The 16,198-nt window shown below is 29.6% G+C and overlaps 2 protein-coding genes across 2 annotated transcripts; both read right to left on the bottom strand.

Moving 5' to 3' along the window:
- Window positions 1-5,610: 5,610 nt before the first annotated feature.
- On the bottom strand, window positions 5,611-10,470 carry LOC126771852 (arginyl-tRNA--protein transferase 1). The gene is made up of 9 exons (XM_050491992.1): window positions 10,332-10,470; window positions 10,085-10,211; window positions 9,781-10,010; window positions 9,629-9,676; window positions 9,491-9,553; window positions 9,235-9,422; window positions 8,215-8,376; window positions 7,756-7,937; window positions 5,611-7,453 (listed from the first exon to the last, which is right to left on the bottom strand). Exons 1-9 carry the CDS (start codon window positions 10,420-10,422, stop codon window positions 7,048-7,050), a joined length of 1,497 nt encoding a protein of 498 aa, XP_050347949.1. The 5' UTR covers window positions 10,423-10,470; the 3' UTR covers window positions 5,611-7,047.
- Window positions 10,471-11,735: 1,265 nt separating this feature from the next.
- On the bottom strand, window positions 11,736-16,039 carry LOC126771848 (sialin-like). Its single transcript, XM_050491988.1, has 13 exons — window positions 15,979-16,039; window positions 15,746-15,904; window positions 15,506-15,615; window positions 14,669-14,798; window positions 14,498-14,582; window positions 14,173-14,390; window positions 13,944-14,099; window positions 13,725-13,860; window positions 13,339-13,466; window positions 12,926-13,036; window positions 12,465-12,586; window positions 12,167-12,247; window positions 11,736-12,095 (listed from the first exon to the last, which is right to left on the bottom strand). The coding sequence occupies exons 1-13, from the start codon at window positions 16,003-16,005 to the stop codon at window positions 12,032-12,034; spliced, it is 1,527 nt and encodes a 508-aa protein (XP_050347945.1). The 5' UTR covers window positions 16,006-16,039; the 3' UTR covers window positions 11,736-12,031.
- Between the last annotated feature and the right edge of the window lie 159 nt (window positions 16,040-16,198).

Here is a 16,198-nt window from a genome sequence, read left to right as displayed (position 1 = left end):
GATTAATTATTGTATCTTATGGTATAATAAAATTCTGAATAACTGCTATTCCAATTGTCATAGAACAATGAAAGGAAAATATAAAAATATATAAAGTATTATAAAATTATCTTGATTTCTTGCAACTATAGCGTGTTTATATTTTATGAGCTTTAGTTAATAATGTCAACGAAATTGAATGGGAAATTGACAAGTATATTTATTGCGATAACTGTTTATTACCTATACACTAAGGCTTTGTATGAGAGTTTATACAATTAAAACCAAATTATTCGATTGAAAACTATAATGGAAAAAACTTATCGTCATTGATAGACAATGATTTTGACATTTATCCATGATCCTAAATATCCATGATTCTAAATTCTGAACAAATACCTTTGCTGCTTTGAAGGCTTGCTGTTTATTCCATACTGTACCATTAAGACAAATGGATATGCATATTATATATCAGGGTATGTTTAAATGTTATAGAATCTCATGTGACAGAAAGAATGAGAATAATGTTTGGAGTTTGAACCAGTCTTTCGGCTAAGATCGATCATCCAAGTATTATATCCCTCGAGCCATAACATAATTTTCATAATCAATAAACAATAATTTATTACTTTGAAAAAAACAAAATTATATACTTAATAACATTTTTCATTGAAAAAATAACGGTAATTTTTTTTTCGTACTCAAACAGTCTGTACAAAGAAAATGATATTTTTAAATAATTCCATTTTAAATGTTTTGCGATGCTTACATCATCAATGTTAATTGAATATGGTGTTTAGCGCAAGATTATTATATTTAAGTATTTTATTGTTATTATTTAAAATTATTTAACATCATACTACATTTTTAGCGTAATTGCAAAGTGATGTAGAAAAAAAGTTCACGCGTTTAAAAGGCGAACAACACAAAAAGTATGGCTTAGTGAAAGTTGTTTCTTTGACGATTTACATTTTTGTGATATCACTATTTAATGTATGAAATAAAATTAAAAAGAAATGAATAAAGTAATACTTGTTTTAAATATGACGTCTTGTTTTGTTTGTTTTGTCTCGTTATTGTTGTGAGCGATATATAATAACAATAACTGAATCGTATGCACTCGTATACTGAATTTTAGCTAAAAACATTTCTATTTATTTTCATCTGCAGGCCATTATTGTAACTGTCTTTTTAAATTATTTTAAATGTAATAAGACAACTTTATTCGAGTTGGCCCAGTGAGTAAAACACGTAACAGTAGAACACGTCTCTAGCTTAACCCAAGATCGCGGGTTCAATACGGGCAAGCACCACTAAATTTTCGTGTGCTTAATTTGTGTTTGTAATAATTTATCAACCTGCATGTTTCAGATGTAAATCTTCCACAAGTGAATGAACCAGCATCGTGGTGGAATAAACTCAAAAACTTTCTCCTCAAAAATGAGAAGAGGCTTAAGCACAACAGTGGACTATTTATTAATGTTTAATATTTCCTAATTTAATATGTAAGCAATATTTTTAATCAAAGAATATATATACCTTCTGTATAAGAATATATATTCCTTCTGTATAAGAATATTACGTAGCAAAATGAAGCAAAATACCGTAGATTTTCATAACGCTCGTCACGCCACGCAACGTTTTACATATTTATTTTACTTAGTTATGGGTATTTATAAACAATTTATAATTGTAGAACGACAATAATTGCATCTTAATTAAAGAGAGATAAAATTATTTTACATTCGTTTTAAAATCCAATTTGATTCGACTAATATTTTTAAAAGTATCTAATCCATTAGTTTCAACTTTGCTACATAACATTATGTATTCTACTAATTATTATATACACATTCCCTCATGTTTGTTTATACCATTCCAAGTCGATTAGAATTAAATAAAAAAGATTTTATTAGGATCTCCAATAAGAAATACACATAAAAAGCTTTAAATACATCATAAATACACTGAGCGTGATCTCAGTTATAGGAGACCACATCATCCATCCCATACAACCAAATAACAGCTGACATAGTAAAATTAAAAACTTACGAAATTTAAAATGCAAAAATCGTATTAACATGTTATTATTTACAAGTTTTCAACCGCAGCTTCGCCCGATTTATTTTAGAGCCAGTGTATCGTATCGACGATAGTATCTATGCTATCAAGACATCAAACCAATCTTATCTTGTATAATGATTTTGAACACTAAAGTATATATTTTTATGTAATCTAAGATAAACAATCTAAATATGAATGATTTCTCTTATCATAGAACGTTTTCATCTTTATTATTAAATCCATCACATGTCGAAAAGATATGGTACGTTTGCCACCTGTTGCACACTCAATAAACAATACAAATAGATTAGTGAAAATTTTGTATGTGATATTTTTGGATCTCCAAGTACCTTTAAGATTATTTTACAGCATAGGCCACACATCTTTTACAGATAAATTACATTAATGTTACCTGTTTAAAAATGGAAATATAGGTGAATTATACCTTTTCCAATTTTTTTGACACGTCGTATTAATCCTTATAAAAATTAATAAAGTATTAATTTTATACGTTTTCTCATACTTGTTACTAGGGTTTTGTGCAAGCCCGTCTGGGTAGGTACCACCCATTCATCATATATACTAAAGCCATATTTAGTATTGGTGAAGTCAAAAGGGTGAGTGAGCCAGTACTAACAGTACAGGCACGAGAAACATAACATCTCAGTTGCCAAGGTTGGTAACGCATGGGCGATGCAAGGAATGATTAATATTTTTACGACGCCAATGTCTATGGGCGGTGGTGACCGAACACTTAACATCAAGTAACCCATTTAAACTTCCGCCTACCTATATATTTAAAAAGTACCTTCAATTTTGCAATTGAACCAGGAATTTGAGATATATTACAAGTGTTGGTTGCTTATCGTTTTACCCATTTGGATTAAACGGTTTTGCTCGCAAATTTTATTAGTAGATAAGCACGAGTAGCTCAACACATTTATTAATATTTGTAAATGAGTCGATAATCCATCTATCATCCATTCATAATATATTTAATGCATGCAATTTGCACGACTATTTTTATCTACACTCGTAACTTTAGGGCATAAATGTAGTCGAGAATTTAAAAAGTTAAGTAGCAGACCGTTATAATATTTTTTCCACAACAGCTGGGCCGAACCTTCTCTTCTGGTAAGGAGAAAGATTAGAAGGTTACTCTAATATGCTTCTCCACTGCGAATTAATGTACAAAATACCGAATACCTTTATATAAAAACATTTATGAGAGGTTTCTCTATACGTAGGGGAAGGCCGGGCACCGGGCACCGGGGTAGTGAACAGCCCAGGCAAAGCGGATACCCTCCATTATTTGAAAATAACACGCCTAAGTGCGCTCCCGTCTCGTCACGAGGTGCTCCCCGCGCCCTTCATTTGTAAACAAATACATAGATCTAGCCCGAGTCATGAGTCCTTTGCGAAAAAAAGAATAAAAAATTAAAAAGTGAACATTGCTTACGACTTTTCAAGGTACGTTATTCTGTAATTACTCATGTTTATGTAGTACACCTGTATTGAGTTGATTCTATCTTCAAAATGCATATTTTCTTGCTGGAATATTGCTAAGAATTTAATTGAGAATTTGTTTCTATATTTGATTTTAGGTTGGTTTTAATTCAACAAGTACTCGCTGGGCAAAGTGAACACGGACAAAGTGGACACCGTATTCAGTTTGCCCACCATGTGTTTATTTGGCCCGGTACGTATTTTATAAGCTTTTATTAATTTTTTCCTGTCTTTTTTGTCCTTCTCTACGTAATGAAATCTTGCTAGTTAAAGATTTTAAAGTATTTATGCAAAAAGAAACGATCTAACATATCCACAAAATTGGGATAAAAATGGAAATGCTAGTGATTTAGCATTCAAAGCTGCATTTAGCACTGCTGTAAAGGAGGAACAAAAAGCTAAATTTGTTAAAAGTACCAAATTATTAAAAAAATATTCACAAAGACTAAAGAGATGTTGACACTACCAAAAGGAACAAAAGAACCAAAACAACCAAAATTGCTTAAACGAATAAAATTGTTAAAATGACCAAAATTATTAAAGCTAAAGGATCTAAGGACTAAAAAATGATAAAAAAGTGTACGTGCTGTTTTTGTGGAGAGGATTATATGGAAATTAACGAACAACCGGTTGATGACTGGATCTAATGCAATTCCTTCAAGCAATGGAGTCACGAGAAATGCACGGCTTATGAGAGAAATGGCATATTTCTGTGTGACAATTGCACTAATGACTGATTAGTTGAATTTTTATTATTCCTTCCTTTATTTACCCAAGTTTTTTATATTATTCGGTAATTGTTACTTAATTAATCTTGTGTTCACTTTGCCCTATAAGCCTACTTTACCCGGTGGTTTGGGCAAAGTGGATAGCGGTACCATTTTAATGTGATTAATAATTTCATAATCAAACTAGAAACTACCACCGGTTCGAAAAAGAAACACCTAGCCCTGAGAAGAACCGGCGAAAGAAACTCGGCGGTTTTTTTATATCATTATTTTATCGTTTACCGTCCTACGGGCTTATACAATCACATAGCGATTGACGGTTTCATTTGTAGAAAATGCCAAAAAGTATAGAAATTACATATGGATTCAATAAAATAGACGACACGTGATCAATCGTGGTGATCACGACGGAGTTTAATCGCTACGACAATAATTGTCGAATACACTTTGTATAATTTTAATATATACGATATATCATACAGGCAGGCTAAACAAAGTTAAGTTGTTAATTTAATTTTCACTAAATAAATAGTTAAAATAAATTCGATCATATCATCCAAATTCTACCAATAAAGATCTATTGAAAAATATGTTACTAAATGCCAACGTCACTAACGTAATCGTATCGACCTCTCGTTTGTCAGAACACTATTACGCCCACCGAATCGCTAGTCGCAATTAGCGTGCCTCGCTATACGTACTATCCTCATACACCGTTATCATATAGGGAACTCGATACCTTTACGATACGAATTCGATAGTTTTTAGATCATGGACTTGGATTATATCCAAGAATCGATATTTAACCTTAACCTAACATCATAAAAAATATACATTACATTTAGACACAATTGATTTTATAATTTAATTTAGTTGTGGTAGGGCTTTGCGCTGATCTGTCTGGGTGGTTACCACCCACTCATCAGATATTCTGCCGGTTAACAGCAATACTTAGTATTGTTGCGTTCCAGTTTGAAGGGTGAGTGAGCCAGTGTATCTACAGGCACAAGGGACATAACATCTTAGTTCCCAAGGTTGGTGGCGTATTGGCGATGTGAGGAATGGTTATTATTTCTTACATCGCAAATGTCCACATGTAGTGACCACTTACTTACTTACCATCAGGTGGCCCCTTTGCTCGTCCGCCTGCCTACAACATAAAAAAAGATTTTGTACGCAAACAAAAAATATGAAAACATATTTCAAAGAAAAAACCAATAATGTTTCAAACATTTTATTCAATCTATTTAGACTATGTACATATAATTTTATTATAGTACACATTATTCTAATTAAAATAACTTATTATTATAAATTACTAATTAGTGTACAATTAAACAGGGAATACTATTTTGAGGTGATACAGGAGGTGGGTAAATTAAAAATGCAATTATGGATTATTTGACTAAATTAAGTATAACTTTTAATTAAGAATAACTAGATTCTTAAATATTAATGAAGTTAAAAACCAAACCATGTATGTATGAAGTGGTGGTGGTAAGAAGGGCCTTTGTTGTGAATATGAAAAAATATCCTTGAAAACGTGTAAATTTAACCCTAATCTGCCAAATTTCTGGGCCTATATTGCTTAAGATAAGCGTTACTGTAGCAAAATTCTAAATTTAAATGAAAACACCTAGTATTTATTAATATTAGGGCGAAATAAAATGAAGAAAGATATGTCTAAAATAATTACAACACGAGACCTTTAAAAAGCAAAATCAATTTGATGCATTCATTAGAGCAATTAAAAATTTAGTACGCTACTTTTATATGCCAAATTCCATGTGAATCGTTTGGGTCGAATTGATTTAATATTAAGTTGGAAGGTATTACCTATATACAAACAGAAAAAAATGATACAATATCCCCGTTGTCGTTCCAGACGAATTCTGGGTAGAAAACATAGCAAAAATTTATTAAACAATCATAATTATTACATCAATCATGTCCTGCAAGTTATCATTATATATATAATGTGAAAGTTACTAATAAGACGAATAAATTAGTCGAAGGAAAAGTTATAATATTCATAATTTTCATATCGTTTTTCATCAAAATCATTGCAACTTATTACTATATACCAGTATATTGGCACTTTTTAGTTAGTTGGCAAAGTTCAGGATCAGTTATCCGGATTTACTAGCAATGGGAACTTATTGATCTACCAACTTACACTTGTGCAACTAACACAAGAAGAAATCGTTCAAACCGATAGAAACACAAATGTTTTAAATATTCATGGAATAATAAAGCTAAACAGTCAAAATATAATGGTAATTAATTTTTCGTACCCGAGTCTATTAAATTAACCGTCAAGTTTAAAATTTATCTAGAAATAAAAACATTATTATTGATAAGTATGAAACCTTTCGAGTGCCTCTTGATCTTGAATGGACATGACATCATTGTCGAGATTTATAATAATCTATGAAAAAATGGCGTTTTGTTTATCAGCGACTTAGCTATCGTAACTTTGGAAATAAAATTAAAGTGGATATAAGTAGTTTAAGTAAAATTATGTAAAGTTATGCATACAGATGTATTTATCAAGAACTGTGTCTAGTGCATGATACAGCAGAGCTATTAACAGAACCCATAAAAAATGTAAATCTAAGATTTGTTTTTCTTTATTCCTTCTGTCATTGGAATATGTTTTTAAATTGTATTAAAAATAGCGGTATCATTTAATGTTTAAAATACATTGTGATACCAAATGACTGCTATCGCCTAGTAGTACGTCTTTCTAGTTTATATCAACATAAATATATTATCTGACCACTATTAAGCTTTTAGCAGCTTTGGAGCCAACTAGCTTCGCATATTGTTGCATTTCTTCAATATCTTCAGCTCTCTTCCCAACTCTACGTCTATATAACTTGTAATGCATAACTTCTCCCATTGTTAGCACTTGTATATAATTAATATCATTCTCACTAGGAAAGTTTTCATCAACACTATCAATATCGGGATCAAATCTCGTATATGGCACAGTTTCTAGTTTTTCTAAACAGCCTTTAATAGGGAACCATTTGTATGTTTCTGGACATAGTAGATCCGATGGATAGAAATTCCCCTTATATCTCATCTTAGGGCAAGAGTGTATATAGAAACCCATATAATAGTATTGAAGAGCCGGACACATGGAATGTAAGTCCCTGGTGAATGCTATTTCTCTGAAAAATATAAATTAATTTATGTTATACAGTTGTCACTACGTCCTACCAGGAACAAATGAAAATAAGAGAGCTGTAATGGATGAAAGAAAATTATATGTACAAGTAAATAACAAATTACAAGCATTTACATTCACATTTATAAAAAAAAAATGTGCTGATTGTATTATGACTGTTTAATCCATTTGTGGTGATGGACAAACATAAATAAGTGAAATATTGCAGACTTCATTTCTAATATCAATCATATTAAAGATATAATGTAAATAAATGGGTGAACATAGTAAGTTGAAAATGTTTACCTTAGAGCACCATATGTTCCCAAAGTTAAATTCCTATATGCTGGATCATAAAAGAAATAAACAGACGAAACACTCTTAGGTAATATATCCAACACTCCTACTGCTATTATTTTTCCATCCAACCAGTATTGTTGATGAAATGATCCGTAACCACAATACGGACCAATCTCTGAATACTCTTCCTGCAATTATAATATTTTTTTAATCCAAATATTTCTTTTAAATAGCATAATTACCAATTAAAAATTACGTCTTTGTACTTATAAAAATATGACCATCACGGAATGTCCTTAAATATGATGATGATTGTTTATAGTAAAAGAAAACCAATACAGTAAAATAAATAAAAACATACAGATAAAAGCACTATATTTTTCTTATTTTATTAGAGCACCTGAAAATAAGAATATGATAATTGCTAAATAATTACTTCCTCAATATGAATATAAAATATAATACCAATAATGGGCTATTCACTAAGAAGTCCTTGAATTTTGATTCTGTACACTTTTCAGGTCTATCTCCATGAATTATTGTCTGGTACTTAACATAAACCTCATGAGTCTCTTTGGATGTTGCTAACCATTCTGCACTGGGTGGTGATGTTCGAACCAACTTTATCTGAAATAAATAAAAAAAAAACAATTTAAATATACAATAAAAACAATATTTAATAGAAAAACAATAATGTTTATACTAAAGAATCACTTTATTTTAGGAGACGATGAGTCATAGTGTAGATCTATAAATTTATTTTCCCAATGTCTTAATTTCAATTACAATATTTATTTATCTTTAGTAATCTATTGAATTAATTTCGGTTATTAAATCGGCATTCATTGCTTCAACATTTTATTATTTATTTATGTGAGATGGCAGCACTGCATTATTCAATGTTGTCCATTTATTTATTTTAATCTAATCCAGATTCCTATGTTCTTTAATTGTAGTACCATTGGGCTCTTTAGGTTTAAATTAATAGAGGCTAAAATTTTTGCAATTAGCAAATAAAAAATATATATTTTTTTTATTATATAATTAAATAATATATTTATTTATTTATAAATATGTTATAAATATATTATTTATATATTATATTATATAAATATAATATTAATATATTTATTTATTTGTTATTATATTTTATAAAAAACATTTTTTCACAATTCTGTTTATTATAATATATAACTATTTGCATACCTTTGTTAAATTTAATTTTATTTTAATATAAATTGTAATAGGTATATTTCCGCAAAGTTCTAATAAATATTTTGATATACAATGAAAGTATAAGTTTGTCCAAACAAACATTTTGTTTTTTTCATTTTCAAAACTCAACTGAATATTCTGGAATTTTTCATAGACATTGTCAGGAATATAGAAAAGAACATAATCTAACACCTGCACCCTCACCCACTTAAAAGTGGGCGAACCTTAATTTTAACCTTGTTTTGTTCTCTTTATAAAACATATACATACCTCAAATTTCCTTTTAACATCATTAGGCAACTCGTTTATAAAATCTTCAATCCGTTTTTCCTTATTTTTACTGACATTTTCTAAATTATTTATGTCAACACCTTTATTTTTGAGTTTTTCCAACATCCTTTCACGTCTGACTTGTTTAGCTTTTTTACATGGCCCCTTTGTTGGATCAGGCCCTGCGACTAAACAAAAAAGTTTCGTTTATATTTCATAATATTTAAAATTAGCAAAGATCAACAAATTCACAAACCTTTGTTTTGTTTTAGTTTTGTACATTTATCCTCAACTGAGTCTGTTTGTGGAGTTGATTTATCTGCATAGCAAGAAACAACAACACAACATTATTTTATAGTTATATATTTGAACCTGCTTAAACCATATATATTACCTTCTTGTTTAACTTCACTTGTGTGAGGTTCTTGAGAGGATATTGTTTCTGAAATATAAGATCAAATTAAATCTTTATAAATGAAGACAAATAAATAACTAAAATGTATCTCTTGTTGTTATTGTTATATTATTATTTTTGTCCTTCATTACCTGGGTCATCTACATCTTCAATAAATGGTAAATTTATATCAGTAATTATCCCTTCTTGATGAGCTCTCGTAGTTTCTACAAACAGTTCTCTGCCCTCACCGTCATCTATAGTCATGTCTTCATTACTCCTAGACATTGTTTTATTCTCATCTTGGCCCATTAAAAATTTGTTAAATCTTTTCAATATTTTTTTCTGTGATTTTGATGATTTGAATTCTAATGCTCTACATCTGTGCATAAAAAATGTAACATACTATACCATGTTTCCTATTTTGTAGACAATGAGAAGCAAAGTAATACAAACCGAATCGTATACATCGGACAACAGATGATGTCTAGAGTTGGTTTATAGCAATATTTTCCAGACCGCCTCCATCCTCTATCTATTAAGTCTTGGTAATCCGTCACGGTCATTGTGTGAGCCCACATTCCTGTAGTTATATTACAATTTATATCAAATAAATTAAAGAGTAAAAAGATAAAAAATATTTTTATATTCTATAACTAAAAACTAATTAGATTTTACATTATCACAGTTTTAAAAAAATTACCATGATTATAATTAGAATTTGGTTTTTTACAATAACCGCATTTATAGCCTTCGTGTTCAGAAAAGTATTCAATTATGCTACGTTTCATCATATTTATATAATTTAAAAATAATAAATATTACAATATAGTATTACTATGACAAACAAAAGAATGAAATGCCAATTGTCAATGTCAAAAATTACACGGTTCATAATTGACATTAACGTTTAGAAAAGTAACATTTTATATAAATCGATTGTCAGCGGCACAAGTTTCGATTGCAATATATCATGTAAACGTAATATTTATCGTGTGTTACTTCTGTTAATATGTCTCTAAATTTGATGATAAGTTTATCTAATATTTCACATTGTTTTATGTGTACCAATAATTAAACGATATACGTTTTGTATTGTATTCTCCACCCTTATCAGGACTCTATGTAACCAGAATAAGCTTGCCCACTTTTATAACGCATTATAATTATGTCGTAGCAAAAAAGATGTCAATTTCGTAATATCTAAATATCTTTTACGAAATTAAGCAAAGTAGAATATTTACCACCAGAGTGATTTACCCAGATAAAATATATATATAATTGTTAATTAATATTTGTCTGTATATTTTTATTATATAAGATAATTAAAATGTCTCAGCGTCTTGCATCGTATCGTATCATGTTGTATAGTGCAAACCGTGTGATTCCTGTAAAGTATAGAGTAAATCAATGTCAAGCAACTAGTCGGTCGTGAGATTAAACCTAAGGGTTTTTTTATAAAACGCATCCATCAATCATATAAGCTTGTAAGATGGTGGAAAATCAACCCAATACAAAATAATTTCCGAGGAGGCTTAAGGTCAAAAAGTTAGCCCATAAAGTAGAGATTACACACTGTAGCGACTCCAAATTAATAGGAGAGCAAGCGTGAAACAAATGATAATGACGTAATTATATTCTTTGGAGTTTTTATATCACATAAAAAGTCCAAAAACTATAATATAACTCAAAAGATTATAATAATTATATTCTTTGAAGTTTTTATGTGATATATCAAAGCCAACGTTCTAACTTCGATCTTCTACTTTTCATTTCTAGACAGAAAAATGAAAACAGCTTTTGATGTCCCGGTCAAGGATTCCAATCCAGGACCTCATAATCTGCAGCCGTATAAATTAGCCACTAGGACTAGATCAACCACTATTTAAAAAAAATATTTGCAGTAAATGTCTATTAAAATTATTCCAACAATAAAACCACTTGCATTGTATTTTGAACCAGTAGATAGTAGTTTATTATTTTTGCAGTGTCAGTGTCTATCGGCGAAGGTTGTCACTTGTCATTTAGCACCAGGTGGCTCATTAGCTCGCCTGCTTTCCCTTTTTTACGTATTTCTAAATTTCAATTTAATTTTATCTGATAACATTAGAGTAAAAAAGAAAGTTACTATAAAATTTTATTATAATACATTATAAATAATTATTTCTAAAATAAGGAAAATTGACCACTACTATATAACTAAGTTAGCAAAACACTAATAGACTCTTAACTTGGGCACGCTATGTTCCCTGATGCTGTTCTCGTTCCGATTATGGTGTGGCTACAAAGAGACTCGGCCGACTATTCCACAACACATTGACTTTCTCCGATCACGTAACTTCTATGATAATGTTGATATGAATACCATATCAACATTATGCATGTTTAACGTTAACATAGATCTTAATCCGACGAAAGTATCATCGTTTTCAATGTCCTTGGCCGCTGAGGTAATGAGGAACGATATCTGTTATTACAGAAAGTATATTTTATTATATAATTCACACACACTTATCATGTTGTAGGTATATTACTCACGACACTTCATTAATTTCATCAACTTCAACGATGTTTGACATGATAGATGGTCTAATTACGAGACGTCTTTTCCGCCGCGGCCTTTGCAGTAATGGAACAATTTATAAATTATATATATATTTAATTAAAAATGTGATATAACATATTGACTTTAATAACCTAGCTTTTAATATAAAATAATTAGCATTTTTTAAATTATTTTACAGTAATATGCAAGACCTTTCAAAATAATATTTCTTAAAACTACAACTATTTTAAATATTGCGTATTAGATTAAGGCAGACTTGTTATTAGTTACCTTCGCCGCATTTCATTCCATTCCTGGACACGTGTTTCACCCCAAACAAGGAATATTAGACCACTCAACAACAATATCGTACCATGGAAGCTCCACACGTATTGCCAAACGAAAGCGGAATTCTAAAATAAACAAAAATCTTTTCGTTTTCAGCTTTTTATTTAATGTTTTTTTTGCTTGGGACAAAACTTTGGGAAAAATTAAAGAAAATATATTACGCCTCGGGTTCAAGAGAAAAGATCGCTTGACGCATTGAATATGCGACACAGTCAACATCTTAGGAATGAATTTTGATTGTATACCATCTAAAGTTTTCAAGATTCTTATAAAGAGTAAGCAGAATAACGATATCTAAATAAAATTGTCTGTAATTCTAAAACCATTATGTATATTATGATTATTGTATTATATATTGTTATAGTGATTAATAGATAACATATTTATAAAAAATAGGTACTAACTTTGTATTGATGTGTAACTTCGCCTACGCATAGAGAAATAATAATTCCAGGTAAATTTCCAATTATTTTAATTACAGTATTGATAGAATTGACGTAATTGGGAGAAAGTTCCTGCAAAAATGCTTTTATCTATATAATTACAATTCAATAATTTTAGGACAGATAATTAATAAATAACTATTTAAAACTTAAGACTTTATTAAGCAGTTAAGAATCAGATATTATGTTATCTGGTCTTGGCAAGAACTACTAAGTTTTACCGCTTAGTTTGTGATTATTTATATCGTGATAGTCGGAGAAAAACATCGTGAGGAAATACACATGTTTCGGATGAAATTGTGCCTCCTGTTTTAAATTAAAATATACAAAGATTAAAACAACTCTTAAATGCTATTTATTAAGTAAAAACTTACGTAACAAATATCTAAAGTAAGATCCATTCCCGCTGCGGTAAAGGCAATAGCTGTGGTCAGCAGAACTGGGCCAGGGTTGATTGGAACGAACCACGCCATCGACACTAAAATTCCCGGCAACACGTGAGCTATGTCAAATAATAATTAATATAAAACCTTATAAGAATAGTGCTTCACTTTATTTTTTTGCAATATAAAGAAGGTTAATGTAGATTAAAATAAAAATTAATATGATTTTAAATACTATAGGTTTCTATTGTAATCCAATTGTTAAGTTTCAATATTATTTGAAAGTCTCCGATGAAACATCATGCTCTATAAAATATCATCTTTAGTGCTTAAAATAAATTAAATTAGGTACAAAAAACATCAAAGATAATACTTACAAAAAACTATAAAATATTTCCGCATGTGTTTAACTCTCCTAATTTTAGTATTATGTTTATACCAGTGATACGTTTGAATTATAATTGTTCCTAATAAAAGTCTAATAAGAAAAGGTAAAGCTGTCAACGCTGATGCCTATAAAAATAAATTTAAATTATCAAACTTTTTTCCGTTGTGGTATTTACATAATTAATCTTCAAAGTAAGCAGAAAAATTACTTCATAAACACTGTAATTCAGGATAACAGTGTAGTAAAGAGGTCCATGTATACAAACTGATATGATCATCCAAGCGTAACCAAAATTAAGAATACAAATTGCCCAAAACGATATAGATTGTAAAATGATCTTCCACGGAGCTTGAGAATTTGTTAACTGAAAATATGTTTTTAATTAACAAGCTAATTGTATAACAGTTAACAGTTGAAATTTAACGCAAATGAATTACCTTAATGTTAAAAACTGTTCCGATAGTTGTTGATAAATATCCTAACTCTTCTTTAGATATAAAGAGATGTTTTTCAGGGCTATCAGTTATTATAAAAACCCACGCACTTGCCCAAAACATTTGCATCGCTCCAGAAATATAAAACCCAATAGACCATCGAAAGTAATACTGCACAGCTGCGCAGATAAGAAAAGTGCTACACGTTCCTGTCGTAATCCCTGATTAAAATTAAGCAAAATTGGATACATGTAAACATAAAAAACATCCAAAACCATTTATGAACATATAACGTCTCATCTACGTAAATAGATTTTTTAAATATTACCACAATACGCCCACATAAAATGATGTCTTTCAGTAGGTGGTACCCAATGTCTTAGTACTTGAACCATGTTGGGTAACATCGCACCCTGAAGAAAAAGTAAAGCTTCTCTTTATGTCATAGTTTATAATTTAATTTAAATAAATTTATCTGTTTAGAATGAAAATTACTGACCGCACAGAAACCAATTAAAATGCGTACAACAAAAAGCAACCAGAAGTTATAATATGCAGATGCTGGAGTTAGACAATTTAAGACACCTGATACTAAGCCTGCTATACCAACAACCCACATCGGTCCAAATCTGGAAATTGTTTGTTAACGGAAATGCATGGAGATGCTTAGATATATTTATATTTTAACAGGCGTTGTTATTTCTTTATTACTTTCTATTAAAATAATATTTATGTAATGACCTCCTGACCATTTTCGGTCATACATTCTTAATGGAGAATAGTCAGGAGATACAGAGCTCAAATGCGCAAACTCAGGTACAGTCTTTATTCTCTAACTCTCATGATTAATGATAGAATGGAAATGTCATGGAAATGGCCCAGAATGTCAACACTGTCAATTTTCATTTTGAAATAAACGTTTAATAAATTTTTAATATCGGACTGCCACTGAGAATTTCGTAACGGAAAAAACAAGTAACTTTTTTCTACCTGATACGGGCTTAGACCTTGGGATCTTCAAATTTAAAAGCTACCTACCAGATAAATAAAGTAGTCACGTCATAAATCAAAATATTTTTGTACTAATGCTATTACATTGTACTAATGTTAGTACACATGCAACAACTTAAGAAAAACATGTTGGTCTCATCTACTACGGGTACAATAAAATACGATTAGATGTAATTACTTTGCCAAAGATAACCAAAATATATTATTTTTAGTGCTCTAACAATAATAACGAAATTATGTATAACAAAACAATAAAACAATTTACATAATTATATACTAACAAATTTAGTAAAAACAAAGATATGCCTTAAATTAAGAATCTTACGTATCACCAATATTATGAAATATTGGAAAGCATATACAATATCCAATGTGATAAGCAGCAAGTAATAAGGCGATTTTCATTTCATTCCAATGTATTATATCAATAATATTCTGAAAAATACCACCTTGATCATATATAATAAAAAGGTGCTAAAATCGGCATAAGAATTATTTATATTTAATTATCATAGTAAAATATAAAAATGTCAAGATGATTCTAACGTTACATGTAAATACGAACCCCAGATCGTATATTTGAAACGGTTCGAAGAGACTGAGTATCATTATAATACACATTGAAAAGTCTTTTGGGTATTTCAACCATGTCAACAATATGCACACTAAGGTTATAACGCACTATGTAGATTAGAAAATAACCTATAAATATCATTATTCCAACCTAGAAACGAACTAAAAATATTAAGCTTGTAATTTATGTTTTATACTTTTGATATATTTAAAAGTTGAACTTACAAGAGCTCTAACATAAATTTTAAACATTAGTAAAAGGTTTTAAAAAATAATATAAATTAACCACATAGCCAACCTGAATTTTAATAAATAACAAATCTATAATAGACTTTTAATTGTTGTTTGGTAAGACTAGAAAGTGAATGATTTGAATGGAATTTCAACTCACATTTGAAAACATTGTTTGCTTTATCTACAAAGTATATTGGTGGTATTTGTGTAT

The sequence above is a fragment of the Nymphalis io genome, chromosome 11 (genome assembly GCF_905147045.1).
Source record: "Nymphalis io chromosome 11, ilAglIoxx1.1, whole genome shotgun sequence".
In the NCBI taxonomy this organism is placed as follows: Eukaryota; Metazoa; Arthropoda; class Insecta; order Lepidoptera; family Nymphalidae; genus Nymphalis; species Nymphalis io.
Note: the sequence above shows the minus strand (reverse complement) of the source record. Positions and strands in the feature narration are given on the sequence as shown.